Here is an 18,315-nt window from a genome sequence, read left to right as displayed (position 1 = left end):
ATCCAGTATTACTTTACAATATTGCGTACGTGCTGCAACGACTTGCTACAATGATTCTCAAAGATGAAAAGTCGACGTTGACTACAGTATTACAAGCAGTACACGAATTGGGATTATCGCACAAATACTTTCAATACTTAGCTAGTCATGGAGATAGAATGGAACAAGCAGCAGAAGCCGAAGCAAGGAGATGTCAGGATCTTTTATCACAGGCACAGTATCACGTTGCCAGGGCCAGGAGGCTAGATGAAGAAGAGAAGATGCTTAGAAAGAAACAGGAGGAGGAAAGGTACGTACTTAATTTTTCACACATTGATAACAGCATTTACTTATTTCAATACTAATAACAATATGGATTTATTATTTTAATTTCTTGTCATTTGCATTATATCGATAAGTATATCTTATAAATTATAATATAAATTAATAATATTATATCTTTAAGATTTTAATTTTTAAGAGTTAATATATTCAGTTACACATGACACAATCCGCGAAAAAAGTATTTTGATTTACTAAAAATTGTAGTTTTCATTTTAAATTTACAAATTTAAATATTTATTATAATCAAGATAAATTTTCTTAATTAAATATTTCAATCAGATATGTTATCACTTTTTATTTAGATGTTTCTTATGCAATATATAAATATTTTATTTTTATGAAAAATTTACAAAATTTATGACAAAATACTTTAAATCAGTGAATTAAAAAAGTAATACCAAAATGAAATTTACTTCATTATCATTTCTCTTTTCATTGTTTCTACGTGTATATATATATATATATATAAATATTATAACATAAATTATAAAAGACTAATCATTGAGAATTAAATTTTGTTAGTTAATTAAATTTTTATTTATGTTTGTTGTTAATATTACTTTATAGTCGATATAACAAATATTTCTTGTATTTGAAAATACATGTTAAGTGTAGTTACTTTATAAGCACCTAAAAATTTGAATTAGAATTTTATATTTTGTTTAACTTTATATCAACATTTCGTTTTATATGTTAAGCGAGGTTACAAAAAAATTTAATATACAAAATATATAAAAATTAATAATTTAATATCACAAAAATTAATATTTCAATTTATTTTACATTTTAATTTTATTATTTATTATTATATTTATTTAATTTTATTATTTAATTTTATTGAATATTTTTATTTATAATCTATTATATTTTGTTAAATACAGTATATTAAATATCAATAATATATTTCTTAAATCCAGTAAAATATTAATACATTTGTTCTAAACTAATATTATATTTCATAGAATTTGAAAATTATTGATAAATGTAAGTAAATAGGCTATACTAAACTTATATATACATAAACATTTAATGGATTTAGTTTAAAGCTTTTGTTTCTCGTGTAAATAATATTTTTGTGTAGATAACCATATTATGTATTAGTTTATAATGTAATTCATGCATAGAAAATTTATATTTATCGTAGTAAAATAGACATAAAAATAAATAGATTGTAAAGTTAATATCTTTAATTTATTTTTTTAAATAGTTTTTTTTTTGTTTTCAAAACTTTCATTTTAATATAAATAATATGATTTTAATGCACTTTCTTTTTTTTCAATTATCTGTTTTCTTTCAATTTTGTTCATAAATGTTGTATACATTATACCAATTTATTGATCTTTTATTAATCTTCCTAATGAATGAATGAAAAATTGGTCGTATTATATCGTACAGAACGACTGTACAGAAAACTTTTAAAACCGTATGATAAGATTATTTTAAAAATTAAACTATTTTCGTTTTACTATACTATTTTTTTATCCTACTCTATCTTAACTTATAGGCTGTTGTAGCATGTATAAAAGACTATAATTATATTTTGTAAATTTGAGATTTGAGAACTCTACGATTAAGATCTTTTTAACTACATACCTTACAGTCGTTTCATGCTTCACAATTAATAAATAAATCAAAATGTTAGAAATAATTATTTAGTAGTGAAATTGTCTTATTTACGTAATTATTTGTCAACAACTAATTGTTTATTAATATTAATAAATTAACAATATAATTTTAATTATTAAAATATTATTCAATTTTTATATTTCAATTATTTAAATTTACATTATTAAATATTAATCTAATGTACTTTCTGCTATATTTAATGAAAATTTGTTTCTCAAATTACCTTTCAGTCATGACATGAGAACAAACGATTTTGCGGTTGTAAGTTATGATGAAGTTTCGTCACGTTACATCATAATATAATTTAGCCTCGTAACTTTAAAAATATCGTATATAATACTTTACATATCTATATCTATATACACGAACCGAAATAGCAGTTTATCAACATGTCAAGGCGCAAGAACATAACTCGAGTTATATCTTTTTGACATGATACATAAAGTGACATTATTTGTGGCAACAAATAATGTCAAATCTTATCATCCCATTGCTTCAGTAATATAAAATGCTTTGTAACTGTAAACATAATATATTGTTTTTATAAATTTTAAATATTAAAAAGAAAACTTATAACTTATTATTTTATTACGGACATCGTCGGTAAAAGTGCATAGTTTAAGTTATGTTTTTCAACTGCAATATGGATGATGAAATAGAAGTGTGGATTTTCGAGTTACGTTCATTTTCACAATTATTTTATTTTTTTTAATGATTAATTAATTAAGTGTTCTATTTATAACCAATGTATACAAATAGATAAGATTCATTTTAATAATTTGTTAATTTTCAAGCTTTCGACGTAGCGTAATAAAACTATATTTTGCAATTTAATAAATAATTTTAGATATGTTCCGCAATATTGCAAAGCAATTGAAATATTTGATTTTAGTTCCTTTAAATTCAATGCTTGAAATATTTTTTTTTTATTAAGTTTCAATAGAATAGATTTGCAAATGCCTTGTCCGATGTGTAGACATCCAGTTACTGTAACAAAAATGACCCCAAAATGTGAAGGAGAGAGCTCGCACAAAAACGCGGTGCGAGTTATTTGATCAGAAAATAAATTGAAATCCTGCCGTCTTATATTAACCAAGTTGTTTGTTTTATATTTGTTATATAGGCAAGCGTTCAAAATGCGTCAGACGGAGGAACAGCGCAAACAAGAGGAGATTCGCAAGCAGCGCGAGGAGGAGATGTTGCAAAAGCGCCAAGAGTACGTGGAAAAGACGAAGAATGCCCTTGTGTTCGGGGAAATGCCAAGTGAGAAATCAAGCAAGAAATCCAGCAAAAAGGGCAAGACCGAGGAGTATATAAGCGACAGTGGCGGCTCAGGCAATGAAGTCGCGGGACCTGCTGGCGAGGAGACTTCCCGCGAGAAAAAACAGAGGCGAAGGAAAGCCAGTTCCGACGGCAAGGACAGGAAGCCACGCGGCAAGGGCAAGCGCAAAAGGGACGCAGACGAGAGCGGAGGTACGCCTGGCGTTGATTTTCGTGCAATAAAAATTCTGTGTTGGAAAGAAAGAATGACAAAATACGATTGTAATTAAGGATAAATAGCAACAATACGAATTTGCAAGTTTGATCATAATTAATAAACAATTTTAAAGACGAATATAAAGTATGCTTGTAAATTCTTGTAAGCATATATTGCAATATTTTTATTGAATAAATAATTAAATAATAAATTATTTAATAAAATTATTTATTTAATAAAGAAGTACCAAAATATTTGTTTCCGTTATAACATGATTATTTAATACAAAAATATATATTTATAATTGTACATTGCGTTATTTAGGTTCGGAGAGTGACAGGCCGAAAACTAAACGTGGAAAGAAAGGTATTCCAAAGAAGGAGAAAGTTAAAAAGAGTCTCAAAGAGTATACGGTACCGAAGTCGCGCATTATTTCCAAAGAAACCATTTCAACGGATGAGTCTGAAAGCGATGCTGAACGATCAAAACTTAGAAGCGGGTAAGTTGTTCATTTCTCACTGATGACAAGAGTTATACTTGGTCAAAAAATACTATTTACTATAGGACAAGTTTTCATCATATATTACATAATATTTCATTTATAATATAAAAAAAATTGTAACTTTATTACAGGGACGAAAGCGATACTGGTGCACCACATGGTAAAAGGCGCATTGCATCAGACTCCGAGGGCTCGCGAGCTTCACGTTCACGTTCCATATCCAGATCTAGATCTAGGTCCAGATCTGTTTCAAGCTCCCATTCGGGTTCAGGATCGAGATCGCGTTCTGGTTCCAGCTCTAGGTCACGTTCTGGTTCACGATCGCATTCGGGCTCGAGATCTAGGACAAGATCGCGGTCTAGGTCAAGGTCAAGGTCAAAATCAAGATCGAAGTCGAGATCAAGGTCAAAATCGAGATCAAGATCAGAATCAAGATCGGGATCGAAATCCAGGTCAAGGTCGAGATCGAAATCAAGGTCGGTCAGAAGTGGAAGTGGATCAAGGGCCGAGTCCAGATCGAGATCGCGTTCAAGATCGAAATCTGTATCAAGATCCAGATCAAGATCGAGATCAAAATCGAAGTCCAAATCTGTTTCGGGATCTAGATCAAGATCGAGGTCAATTTCAAGGTCGAGGTCAAGATCAAAGTCTAAGTCTAGGTCAAGGTCGAGATCGAGGTCGAGGTCGAGGTCGAGGTCGAGGTCCGGGTCCAGGTCTAGGTCGAAGTCCAAATCTATATCAAGGTAAATTTTCATAAATGACAGCTCTCGAATTTCGTACAGCTGTTATATAAATCAATGACATTGTATGATATTATTCAAATCTGTATTTATTTAATTAAAAAATTTAATGATCATTAAAAAATACATGTACTTACACGCCCACACGTATACACAAACTAACATAAACCCAAACACGAACAAATATATACTAAATAAATAGCCTTATGTTGTATGAATTCTCGAATAAAAAAAATGTTATTAATTTACTATCGATATGAAACGTAAGCAAATTTTGAATTCTTTATAAGTTGTTTACTTTAATACATATTCATAATAAAATAACAATATGTTTATTTATTTGCATACTTATATAAAAAAAGGAATTATAACATTGTTAATATGTATAAAATTAATGTATAAAATAGAATGTAGGTAAAAAATCATTTTTTATACAAAGTTATAAAGTTATATTAAAAAAAATCAATGTTTAATTTACAAATTTTTTTTTCTTCGTTAGATATAAAATTTTATTTTTCTTAAAAATGCTTTATATTAAAATAATATGTACGACTTTTAGAATTATTTGAATGCAACTAGGTATTTTATAACCAAGGAATAGTCAGCTTCTATTTAAGATTATTGAAATACGTTTATAATAAAATCTTAAACGCGTATTTGTTTATTTTCAATAGTTTCTGGAATTTATAATAGTTAAAATTTAGAATATATAGAAAGAATATCAAAACAGATTTGATTTTTTTTGTAATTTTCAAATACTTTGTTTTACAGTATTATTAGTCTTAATATACTATTTATATTTTTTACAATATAAAAAATATTTTGGTAATATTCACATTTAAAAATAAAAAAAAAAATTAATAAAATTACCAAAGAAAAAATTAGGATTTTGAAAAATAAAGACAAAATGCCTTGAAAATACACTTGATTGTATATTAGAAAGTAAAATTAATTTTTAATATTACAGATCAAGATCGAAGTCAGGATCACGATCGAGGAGCGGATCGGACTCGCGCTCACGCTCTAATAGTGGTTCACGTCATAGTCGATCCAATTCCCAGAAGAGCGGCTCAAGATCACGTTCAAATAGCCTTGCCTCTCGGAAAAGCAGATCAAAATCAAGATCTCGATCTAGAAGCGTTTCAGTTTCTGATAATTGAGAATGAAACATTTGACACTTTATTGTTGCTGTTTGAACAATTTTTGCTAATTTGAAAGCACTGTACGATGTCCTCAAATATTAATTTTTCTTTATTTGTAAAATATAAGTCCCGAAGTAGAAATATTGACGATCGCGAAAATATTTTTCGCTTTGCAAAGAACTTTGCAAAAACTATTGCTGTTCCTTTTTACATTCACTTGGAATTCACTTTTATAGAGTTATATATTTTTAAAAATGATAATTTGTAATAAATTTATGTCTAAGAAATTAAATATCTTTCAAAATAAATTTTTGTTTGGTTGATTATCATATCATTCATTTTCTTTAATTATATCTCAATTATATTCAAATTTGCTATAATATAAAAATAGTTTGTATGCAAATATAATTATAAAATTCTACAATCGAATGAAAACATATTTCCGTATAAGGACATTTCAACAATTGTTACTATTATATAATAATCTAATGTATATTAGAAACTAATTTCGGTTCAAACAATTTGTCACATACAAATTCATATGATCTATTAAAAACTCTACAAGTTTTAAATATATATATATTTTTTTTAAGCAGATAAAGTATTCGATAAAGATTCAAGAAATAATTAGATCAAAATGATAAGTGGTCTAAAATTTAAAACTATTTGTTTATATTATTATCTATTGGTATAAAATGCAAATAATGTTGCATAAATTCAATCATTTCTTTTTGAAAATACAAAATTATAAAATGATTTTACATTTTTATTTTAATTACAAAAAATTATATTTAATTAAAAATTTGCTAAGTATATTCTCAATTGATTAAATAAAAGTTTTTTTTTAATAGCTTATGCTGTATTACTATTGTTAATCATTTACAAATATTAATTCTTATATGTATAATACATTAGTAGTTATAATTCTATTTCATTAATAGGTAAATAAATAAACTTTTTAAATTAATTTAAATTCATTTATTTGAAAAGGAAAGTTTTATGAAATCATTTATTTATAGTTAATTGAATAAGAATCTTTCATAAATGAAGGTTGTTAAATAAAAGAAAGTAAATGTTTGTCAAAAATTTTGAATCTATAATTTATAACAGTCGAATTCCGTTGATTAAGACATTAAACATTTGGAACTTTAGTTCATCCCCTATAAAAACACTTGATTTATTTAATATATTTAATTAAAAAATTATAGTATATCCTTAATCTATTAAATATTTAATTTCATATATTATAGTTAATATGAATTTATACGTTATTTTTTAAACGAATGATCCTCATAAATAAGCGTTTTAATAATAACAATTAAGTATATTTTGAACTTCAATTCTATCTTAAATAAAACAAATATATAAAATGTTTTTTTAATTTCTTTAACTATCCATTAATCGTTTTTTAAAAATTCCATTAACTATACTTGGAATTATATTACTATTTTTTTTATTTTTTCATCATATATTTTTTTTACTAATTCTTTCCAAATTTATTATTTATAATTCAAAATTGCATTTAAATGTATTAAAATTTTAATTAAACTTAGACGGTATAATACGACAGTAAATTTACGTGTTCATTATATTATTAATTCATTTATCGTAAAATTTAATTATTAACAATATCTTTTATAATTCAAATTAATAAAAAGAATCATCCTTTTTGTATACAATATGTTTCCACAGAAAAATATCTAATTTTTATCACAATTTTCATTTTTTCATGTTTCAGAAAATATTTTGAATCTACTTATGTTAAATTTCAAGATACATTAATTATAACCAAAACTTAAAATATCTGTTTGAATGATGTATTTAGCATTGAGTAATATTCATTAATTATGAAATACCAATGAATATTGATATTTCTATGGGCTTAAAATTAAAAAAAAACTTTAAAGTGGTATTAGTTGTTGAAAGTATCTCAAGATACATTTCATTTTTATTACATAAAGATTATTTTTTAAATTTTGATTTATATTTAAAACAAAAGTATCCAAAATAAATAAATAAATATATTTTACTTGAATAATTGTTGCTATTTTTTATATTAATGTCTATAATTTTTTTGTAAAAAAAATGTAAATTCTTTGAATTATCGTATATAATAATTATCGAACAGATTATGTAAAATATTAGCAATAAAACGTAATAATATTATATAATAATAATATTATATGTTAGAAAATTCCGTATTGGTATTTTATATAATTACTTTTTAATTTGAAAATTTTGTTAATAAATAATATAATTTTATATAATTTTATAATTATTGTATAAAGTTTAATATAATAATTAAACTAAAATAAAAATATTGAATCAATAATGAATGATTTCGATTTAAATAAATATATATTTTTATTAATTTTTAATATAATTAATCTCACTTTTTATTTTTGTGTATCATATATTTATTACTGGACACGTTTAGTCGAAGGTTTGATCGTCCGACCAGTCTTATCAAATCTTATAGTTTATTACTACAATCAGGGAAAAACAATTTCGTAAATATATTTATACGTTCATATTCTGCAGTTTCTAATTATAAATAATTAACAAGACCTACATTGATTGATTCCTTCCATATTTTTCTTTAAATATCACATAAAATCACACATTTTAGTATATGTATAACTTTTATATCAATTTTTTTCTATTTTCCCATTGTTTGTGGGTTGTGTGCATGTATGTTCATGTATTTGATCATAATTATTTGTCGAAATAGATCTACTAGATTATTTTTATTGACTAAGAAATTAACAAAACAGTGTACTTTTTATAAAATATTAATAAGAATTAAATTTTTATTTGTGATTAATAGGAAAATATTTATAACCATTATCATAAAGTTTTTTAAATAGAAGTTATTATACATGTGTGAATAAATATTTTTTTCATCTATAGTATTTCAAATAGTTTTTATTTAAATAATTTGTATTTCTATGCGTAACTTGATACAACATTTCCATTTGAAATCAAATCAAATTTAAATTAAAACCTAAATCATTATATACTGATAGATTGATCACGTTTTATAAAGTCAATAAATAGAATATTTACAGTTTTTTCTTAGAATTTTAATATCTAAAATACAACTACATTTGTTAATTGTCACTTGAATGAAAAATAAATGAAAATATTGAGAAAAAGTAAAACAAATTTGACATACATAAATTGTAAACATTTTTTAAATATGGTCAACATAAAAAATATCTACTCTTATGATATTAAAAATTACGTTATATGAGTTTTTTATATGACTTTATATGAACTTATGTTAAACAAATTAATGGTATTTATCATTTCTTCGTTTAAAAAGATTTGTTATATTCCAAATCCATTTTACTTAATTATTATAATATAATATACCACATCTATGATTATGTACTCATGAAAATTATACTAATCCATTCGATTCTTGCAGATGACAGTATTATGGATTTAATTCTTGAAAATCGCATTGAAAATACTATGTTTCGAACTGAAATTATTTTAATTTGTTTCGATTGAATTCATGTAAAAGAAAAAGTTGTCAAAGATGCCTTTCCGGAAGATAGATGCTTACCAGTAATGATTCTATATTGTCCTTAGAATTTTGTTATTAGTTTTATTTTTTTCGATGGAAGGAAGTTCAACTGATAGATTGTTTTATGGAACAGCAATATTTGAGTAATCCAGTGCCATGAATGCAGAGGTCCTGTCTTTTTTTTTATTCCATTTAAAGATAACGAGATGATATTTGCTTTATATGGTTTTTAAAAAAATTTTCTTCGTGTAATTGTCTTCGTTGCTTCCTACTCATAGTTGGTTTGCTGTACATCTATGTTCATAGCTTCTTTTAATTTCTTTTTAGGACTTTCTTTTAATTTCTTCCAATGAAGGTTTGTTAAGTCTGACATACCTTCTTGAAGCGGCAACTTGTAGCAAGCACAACAATTTAGTAAATGATGTGTACCGATCTGAGAATCGCTTTGATTTTTATCTTACTTATCTTCTCGAATGTATGTTTGAGATTATTTATATCTGTATTCATCTCCACTAGTAAGTAACGTCTGCAACTTGCTTTGGAATTTTAGTTTGCCTCGGTATATCGAGGTTTGAAGATTATGACACCACTAGCTTAAGTAATTTGTTGATCTTTTAAAGCCTTTGAACTGTCTTTAGATAAACTATTTAGGTAGCACCTCGTTACCATTTTTCACCAAGTTATATACATTTTATGAATATCAATAGAATTATCATATGTGAAACTGTCGAGATTAGATAATGTATGACATTAATGGCCAAAAATTTATATTTATATGATTTTAATTAGTTTGTATTTTCAATAAATTTTGCAAATTAAACAGTAGCAGTAATATGATAAAAGTGTAGCCAAATATGTCGAATAGAATGGTTCCGTGCTATTTGAAAGACGCACTGTTCTAACTTTTGGTATTTCCTTCGGGTTAGTTTAACAGTGGTCGTAGAAATAATGCGTAACTTTATTTCCGAGATTAGAAGGGTCGATTTCCCTACTGACTTGATAATTCGCATGTATTGATTTTATTCTTTATATTTTTTTAGAATTCAAAATAGTTTACATTTACAATTATTTTTAATTATTTTTATATTCTTGATTTAATATATATTATACACATTAATTTTGATGTTAATATTAGATTCTGTAAGTTATTAAATAATACACACATTAGAATGCGTATGTACAAGTAAGCTGAATGTGAAATTTTTCTCCTAATGTGGTATCAGGTAAACACCTCCACAATATTAACTTATGAATGTAAATTCTATTAATTTTCATCAATTTTGATACAGGGTACTATGAAAATAAATTAATGCATAAGAAGATATTCATCTTTCTCTGTCTCTCTGTATATCTCTTTGTCTCTCTCCCTCTCTCTGCTCCTCCTCCTTCTCCTCCTCCTACACTTTCTCAATCGTTTTTATTTTGTATTTATAATGTAGCCTCACAGTCACATATATATTACTTAATAAGAAATATGGAAAATGAGTTTTAATTAGTATTTAGTTTAATTTGATGCAAAAATTTGAAATGACTTTAAGAATATTATAGATTAGTAATTACAGTATAAATTAATATAATTTTAAAAATATAATGACTAAGATGATTAATAAAATATGCATCAATGAAGGCACGTTTAGATCATTTAAATATATAGAATTAAAAGTATGTTCTACGAAATTAAAGAAAATATTTAGTGAATTCCGCCTGATATTCTTAATATTTTACCTTCATGGAAAATTAAGGCTAAATATTACTTAGAAATTTTGACACATAATGTACTTAAATATACATATGCACAAATTATAACACAGAAAGTATTAGAAAGTATCAGTTAGTTGTTAATTTTCATTTCGTAAACTTAGGATTTTTTAAACTTTTAAAATATTTAAATATTTGCAAGTACTATATTAGTATATAAATTAGTCTGTTTGATCAGTAAGTAAAACCGTAATTTTATTTGTTGTTGATATTATTATTTCAATATATATTTCTATACTATAAAAGTAATTTAACATGTAAACATTTTTTATAATAAAAATCATTATTAAACCTTGAATTAATAAAATTAGTTATTAATCTAGTGGTATAAGGTATAATCGAGTTTTAAGGCATTATTAAGTACAAAATATTAAAATTAGATAATGTATTAATTTTATAAAACCTCTATTTTGTAACAGTTCAAATGTATAAATTTGGAATTTAAAATAATTTTCAATATTTTACTATTTTTATAATTTGTGAAACGTATTTAATGAATATATATGTCGTATATTTAATATTTTCAATATATGTTGAAGCATTATTTAATTATATGTTCATGATATTTTTGAAAATACAAATGAAATGGAGTAGTCATAGTAGTTAATTGTTACGGTATATATTTCTCTTAAAAAAATTAAAATACAAGTTTATTCAATTAGTATATCAATTCCATCTTTTGAGTTTTCATAATTGTTTAAATTCATAATAAAAATATTCATTTTTTGAGCATAATTTTTAATATTTATATTGTTTAAATGTTTTATTTTTTGAATGTAGTCTAGTCTGTGTATTTAAATATAATTTAATGATCTTACTTTGTTTTCTTTTTAGAAATCATAATAAAAATATCAAAAAATATTTCATTTAAAATGTTATCCAACTATTCTCGCATTTGGTTTTTTATTGTGTACGTGACGATATTTCCGAAAATCGAAAAAGCTATTCATTACACACACATACATGGGCGCTGTATGCGCAATAGAACAAATGAAAAAGTTATTGATCGAATTCCCAGATTGAACAAGAATGAAATAATTCGTAATACCCGGGATTTATTAAATCTACCTACTAGACCGCACTATTCTAAGAATGATTCTTGGCAGATAAAGAGATCAGCTTCAAGGTACATTTATGACGTTTTCAAGAATACTGTGGATAAAAATCAAGGTAATTTATATTGCATTTTATAAATATTTAGAACCATTAATTTGATTATTGAAAGCATTTCCGTTTAAAATATCATTATAAAATATTCTTTAGTATTATAAACACATTGTTTTTATTAAAAAGCATATTAAATTAAAAAATAATTTTTTTATTATATTTTTACATATTGTTTTTTATATTATCATTGTTGAAAAATATATAATAAATAATGTAAAGACTCCTTGAAATATTGTGAAGTTATTTGATTATAGAAATATAAATTAATTCTTATTCTTTTTTAATTATATTAAATTTTTGAAAATTTGTATAGTGTATTTATAAGATTCATAAGCTGTGTATTATAGGTAATTTGAATTATAGGTAACCATTTATGCTCTATGAGTTTCTCCTATGTAACGGTTTTACTCATAACGAATTATCTTCTTATATAATTAATTATACAAAATCTCAACTTTTTTTTAAATACATATTTATTTAAAGACTGTTATTATATAAATTTGAACATTGATTATTAAAAATTATAAAATCTATACCATCGAAAATTATAAATGTCAATAAATTTACAATTTATTTATATAATGATTTATCAAAATATTTATTTTTAATGATTTGTCAGTTAGTTCATTCCAATCACTTCAAATTTTACAATAATGCAATTAACAGTAGAAATAAAATATGTCATTTATAATATTTATTCAACTTTAATACTTGGTTAACTATTTTTAATGTATAATTTTTCATCTGATAAATTAAAGAATTTACGTATAAATCATAAACTTTTAGCTCAGAGCTACAATTTTACTATGCAAGATCTTCAGACTATGGAGGATAGCGATATCATTATGACGTACGCAGGTTTATATCATAACGAAGGGAATATTATATGGTTTGATGTTTCAATTACTCCAAGTATAGATTACATTATCGGGGCTGAATTACATCTTTATCCTAATACTTTAGACAAGAACTTCAAAATTTTAGTTTTCAGTATTGTATCACAAAGAAAAAATAAAAAACGTCTCCAGTTTATTGAATCAGTGACAGTTAATGCAAATTATAAGGGATGGATCAAAGTGAAGATAACTTCAATTCTGCAGTATTGGTTAAAGCATCCCAAGCATAATTTTGGTTTGCATTTATCTATTGTATATACTGAAGATAATTTTAACGAGCGTATTGATGAAATAATGGAGCTTAATACTAATTCATCAGAAAAAAATCCTTTCCTCGTAGGTTATTTTGTAAGCTCTCAAATATTTGACGAACGATTAACAGGTAAAAATAAAACAAAACGAACGTATATATTTTATATATCATTTTTACGTGTATTAATAAAAAAATTATTGGATGAACATTGTTTAAAGCAATATTCAGTAATTTAAATAAATATGATTTTGTAATCAGATGTATTATTTTTTTATTAAGGAATGCGAACATTTAAATAAAAATATATATTGACAAAAATTATTTATTTTTCAATTAAACTATGTCATTTAAATGGAAACTATTAGTTTTGTAATTAAATACTTTAATATTATTTTCTTTAAATAATGAAAATGAATATTTTATTAAAATAAATGTTTAATAATATAAAAAATAGTCTTCTTAATTAGCTAAGCAATTGTCATATTTATATTTTTCATATCGTTATATTTTACAGCTAAAAGTAGATGGAAACGAAGCGAGGCATACTCAACTACGAATTATTTAGATAATCCTTACATGTATAAAGATACGTCAAAGCGCCGAGTAAATGCTGGATCATGCAGATTGCAGAAGTTTTACGTACGTTTTCGTAACTTTGACTTTGATAATTATATTACTGCACCGGAAGGGTACGATGCTCAGTATTGTAGTGGCGAATGTCGTTTCCCTTTAAATGCTCACATGAACGCCACAAATCACGCGATCGTTCAGACTTTGGTGCACTTTTTAATGCCTGGGCGTGCACCACAAGCTTGCTGTGCACCTCGTGAACTTGCACATCTTCCTGTACTCTATTCCCGTGACGGGATTAATTACATGCTTAAGAAATATCGAAATATGATAATCAAAAGTTGCGGCTGCCATTAGTAATCAGTAGTTATTGTAATTAGGAATTCAGAGCTAGCAAGGCCCTATATAAAACAAAAGGTGAAATGGTAAACTGATTAAGGATGTTGCAATTTTTTACATTAGACTAAATTGACGATTACATCGATATTAATAATTTATTTCACTTTTTTTATGTATTAAACACAAAAGGAAAAGAGTAATAACAATGTTAACAATATAATTTAGAACATTAAATAAATACCATAAAACAATATCGATTTTAATATTAAAAAATAATTAGCTTTTTAATATTTTATGTTTAAAATTTTAACGTACGATTGACACATTAATAATAGTAATGATAATATAGTATTATAAGGTAGTTCTGAATTATGTTTATAAATATAATATATTTATAAGCATCAAATAACGTACATTTATAAGCTAATTATTATAATTTAAAATAATATTAATTCATATTAAGGTTAATTAAATACAACTTGATTGCCGCTGGTAAATTAGTATTATATATCCGTTTCTCTTATTACCAACAAATACTTTTGAAAACCTTGTAAATTTGCAACGAATAATATTACAAAAATAATAATAAAATATTTCTTATTTTAAGTTTTAATCAAATATATTAGAAATATTGTTAAGGAAAAAGGTTCTTAATGGTATCTTAATAATAACCTCTATAAAATAAAATATTTATTATAAAAACTCATTCAATTTAGAACTTTGACAAATATATTTATACATTTTAACGTGTAAATTATTCGAATTTTATTTAACAATATATTATTAACAATATATGTTCTACAATAATTGTGCGAAAACAATTAACTTCTAATTTAACTTAAAAATATAGTTAATTATTTTTTTATTAAAACGCATATATATATATTATTAATAATAGATTTTAAAATAATTTAAGTTATTGAGTAATTAATTTAGAAAAACAATTCTTATTATTCTTTGCGTTGATATTCATATGTATAGATAAAAAATTTCTATAAAAATGATGAGCTTTTAAAATCTAATTTTAATATAATATTATACAAGAAGTAATAATTAGTATAACAAGTGTATATAATAACTGGCTTTCAATTAAAAATACCGACCATTTGTAATTTAAAATATAATTATAACTATCGTAATTCGAATATGAGGAATTATAAAAAAAATTTTGTTTTATAGTTATTTTTAAATAAATCAAAATATAAACATAATTTTCTGAAAACATTCTGAGTTGTAAATAATGAAAATAACAAACATTGTTTTTAAAATTAATTAATTTTATTATAGAATTATTGTTATAAAAAATTATATAAAAAGAATATAATTTAAGTTAATTATTTTCTGTTTATTATTAAATATTTTAAAAAATTCCATGAATTACCAAATTTCATATATAGTTTTATTTAGAAAAGAATTATTAAAATTTATATATTGATAGAGTATCTCTAAATTCTAGTACTCTAAATATAATTTAAGTATTATATAATTAACACCATTTTTAAGTATTGAACAATAGATAAGTGAAAAGATTTTTAATTTTCTCTAAAAGTAGAATATAAATACAGTTTATACGTTTATAATTTTTAGTATTGATTTACTTTTATTCGCAAAATATAACTAAAACATAAATTATTTATATTTATTTATGAAATAACTAAGGATATATTTAAATCACGTATAATGTATAAATAAGAGTTAATCTATTTCAGTCTACAAATGAAAAATATTTTACATCAATCTAATTTTCGTGTAAAGTATTTTATAATACTATTTACAATATTGCGAAATTATTGGTATACTGGCGTTATCAGAAAAAATATTTTTATGACATGAAAAATTAATCATAAAAATTGGTTATTTATAAAATTAATAAAAAAATTTTTTAATAGAAGAGTTTAAATTAAATAAATAATTAAATACGTCTATTTTATATAAATGCGACAAAATTAAATTTTAAACAAAATGATAAAATCTGATTGAAAAACTGGTAGACCATGACACGCTTATACTTAATATTATTTAATGTTTATTTATAGTAAATAAAAAATCAAATTAATGAAGATTTTATAATGCAATATTACAGGTATTATGAGATTTATAAGTAATTTCACATTTATTAAATTAATAGTTGCGGGTAAAATAATTTAAAAAGAATAACATTTTAATTTATATTAAAAATTGTTAATTGATTTATTATTATATTGCTTGTTTATAATACAATTTACTTAGTTCTTGAATCAAATAAATTATTATACTTGGATCTTAACTGATATATATATATATATATATATGATTTACTGTAAATCTATATACGTTAAAAGGCTTAAATAATTAATATAATATGCAAAAGTTAAAAATTTCAAAAATTAAAAATAAATTATCAGAATAAAGTAATATAAAATAGAAAAAACACTGTTATAACTAAATTTTATTTTATTAACTTTAATTTTATTCCTTTTCAAAACATTCTTATTGATATAAAAATTAAAATTAAAATTATTAAATTAAATATTAATATAAATATTATTATTTCAATATATTCAATTATTGAAGTTCAAAGATAGATCTAAAATCACTAATTTGAATTTATAAATATTTCTATATATATATATATACTGATTTATAACCAAATATCAAATTTCACTTCTAAAATAATTATACAATTTTGAATGTGTATGTAAAATTTTGAATATGTTTACAATGATACATTTTCAATACTTTGTAATATTTTTATTATATATTTTTTGTAAATTTATTTATATGGTTTGATAGTTCGATTTTCTATTATCAAGTTTAAGTTATAAATACAAAAAATTGTAAGCTATTTTTGTAAATGGATTAATTGCACGAATATTAGGATGCAGGAATATTAGGTTTTTTCAATTTAAATACATATATAAATATATTTTTTTTATTACAAATAATTCAATCTGGAATTTTAAAGATTTTTTTTATAATCTATATTCTTGAATTTTACCAAAATTTAATGTTTTAAAGGAATCGTATGTTTTAATTTTGATTTTTTCATTAATTTTCAATTTTTCTTCTATTATATATACTATTAAATATAAAGTAATAAAAAATGTTATTTTACATTTCGTTTATATTTTATTTTATAGTTTATGTGTAATCGTATATATAGTTATTTGTATTATATTACAGAAATTCAAAGAAATTGAAAATTTTTATATATTTTATATAAAAATTTTTTATCTCTTAAAGTTGAATCAATAAGTTATTAAAAAAATATTTCTTAATTTGTCGTATATGACGTATTAAAAATTTAATTTGCGTTAAACAAATATTTTACCGTCAAATAGATCAAAATAAAATTTATTGAAATATATAATAGAATTTACAAAACTTATTGAAAATAGAATATTATAAATATAGAAATTAATTAAATATAGAATTCGGAAATATAATATAATAATCAGAAGTTTTTTTTAATTTATGACTACATATAATTCTTAAATCTGATTACTAGTTTTTACAATCTTAATTTTATATCGCATAGAATAGAATAAAATAGGAGGATTGGAGATAAAAATATTAATAAAATTGAATTTTTTATAACAAAATATTTTATAAGGTAATATTGTTTGCTTTTGTTTAAATTTTATCAATATATAGTATATTTTATATTCTTGAGTTTTCTATTTCACCTTCTACTCTCAGGATATATATATATATATATATATATATATAACCAATTAGGTGAATCGTAATTTAAAAATGATTGCTTCCAAATGTATGTAAAATCATAGATCTTTATCTCCTCATGAAATATTTGTATATTGAATATAATTTATGTTTATTTGAACTTGCCTATATTATTTATTCTTAATTTTGTTATTATATTTAGTACACTGGAAAATAAAACTAACTGTTCAATATATAAGTGCTTAATCATAATAATTTTAATTTGATTAAAAATGCAATGTAATTAATTCATGTTTAATCTTATTTGTAACTAAAGTATAAATTTA

The 18,315-nt window shown here is 22.9% G+C and overlaps 2 protein-coding genes across 2 annotated transcripts in view; both read left to right on the top strand.

Annotated features, from left to right (window-relative positions):
* Ctr9 (RNA polymerase-associated protein Ctr9) overlaps positions 1 to 4,676 on the top strand; it is a 9,563-nt gene extending 4,887 nt beyond the window's left edge. Inside the window, exons 11-14 of the mRNA XM_011503902.1 lie at positions 1 to 289; positions 3,074 to 3,423; positions 3,752 to 3,926; positions 4,061 to 4,676. The exon at positions 1 to 289 is cut by the window's left edge and continues 50 nt beyond it. Coding sequence (XP_011502204.1) covers positions 1 to 289; positions 3,074 to 3,423; positions 3,752 to 3,926; positions 4,061 to 4,676 — 1,430 coding nt within the window. The remainder of the gene's footprint in view (positions 290 to 3,073; positions 3,424 to 3,751; positions 3,927 to 4,060) is intronic.
* Positions 4,677 to 11,967: 7,291 nt separating this feature from the next.
* Positions 11,968 to 14,434, top strand: LOC105361525 (protein 60A-like). Its single transcript, XM_011498739.1, has 3 exons — positions 11,968 to 12,271; positions 13,055 to 13,546; positions 13,932 to 14,434. Exons 1-3 carry the CDS (start codon positions 11,974 to 11,976, stop codon positions 14,342 to 14,344), a joined length of 1,203 nt encoding a protein of 400 aa, XP_011497041.1. The 5' UTR covers positions 11,968 to 11,973; the 3' UTR covers positions 14,345 to 14,434.
* Positions 14,435 to 18,315: the final 3,881 nt, after the last annotated feature.

Source organism: Ceratosolen solmsi, unplaced genomic scaffold (genome assembly GCF_000503995.2).
Source record: "Ceratosolen solmsi marchali unplaced genomic scaffold, CerSol_1.0 scaffold10, whole genome shotgun sequence".
NCBI lineage: Eukaryota > Metazoa > Arthropoda > Insecta > Hymenoptera > Agaonidae > Ceratosolen > Ceratosolen solmsi.
The sequence above is the reverse complement of the archived record's forward strand: the minus strand, read 5'-3'. Positions and strand labels throughout refer to the sequence as shown.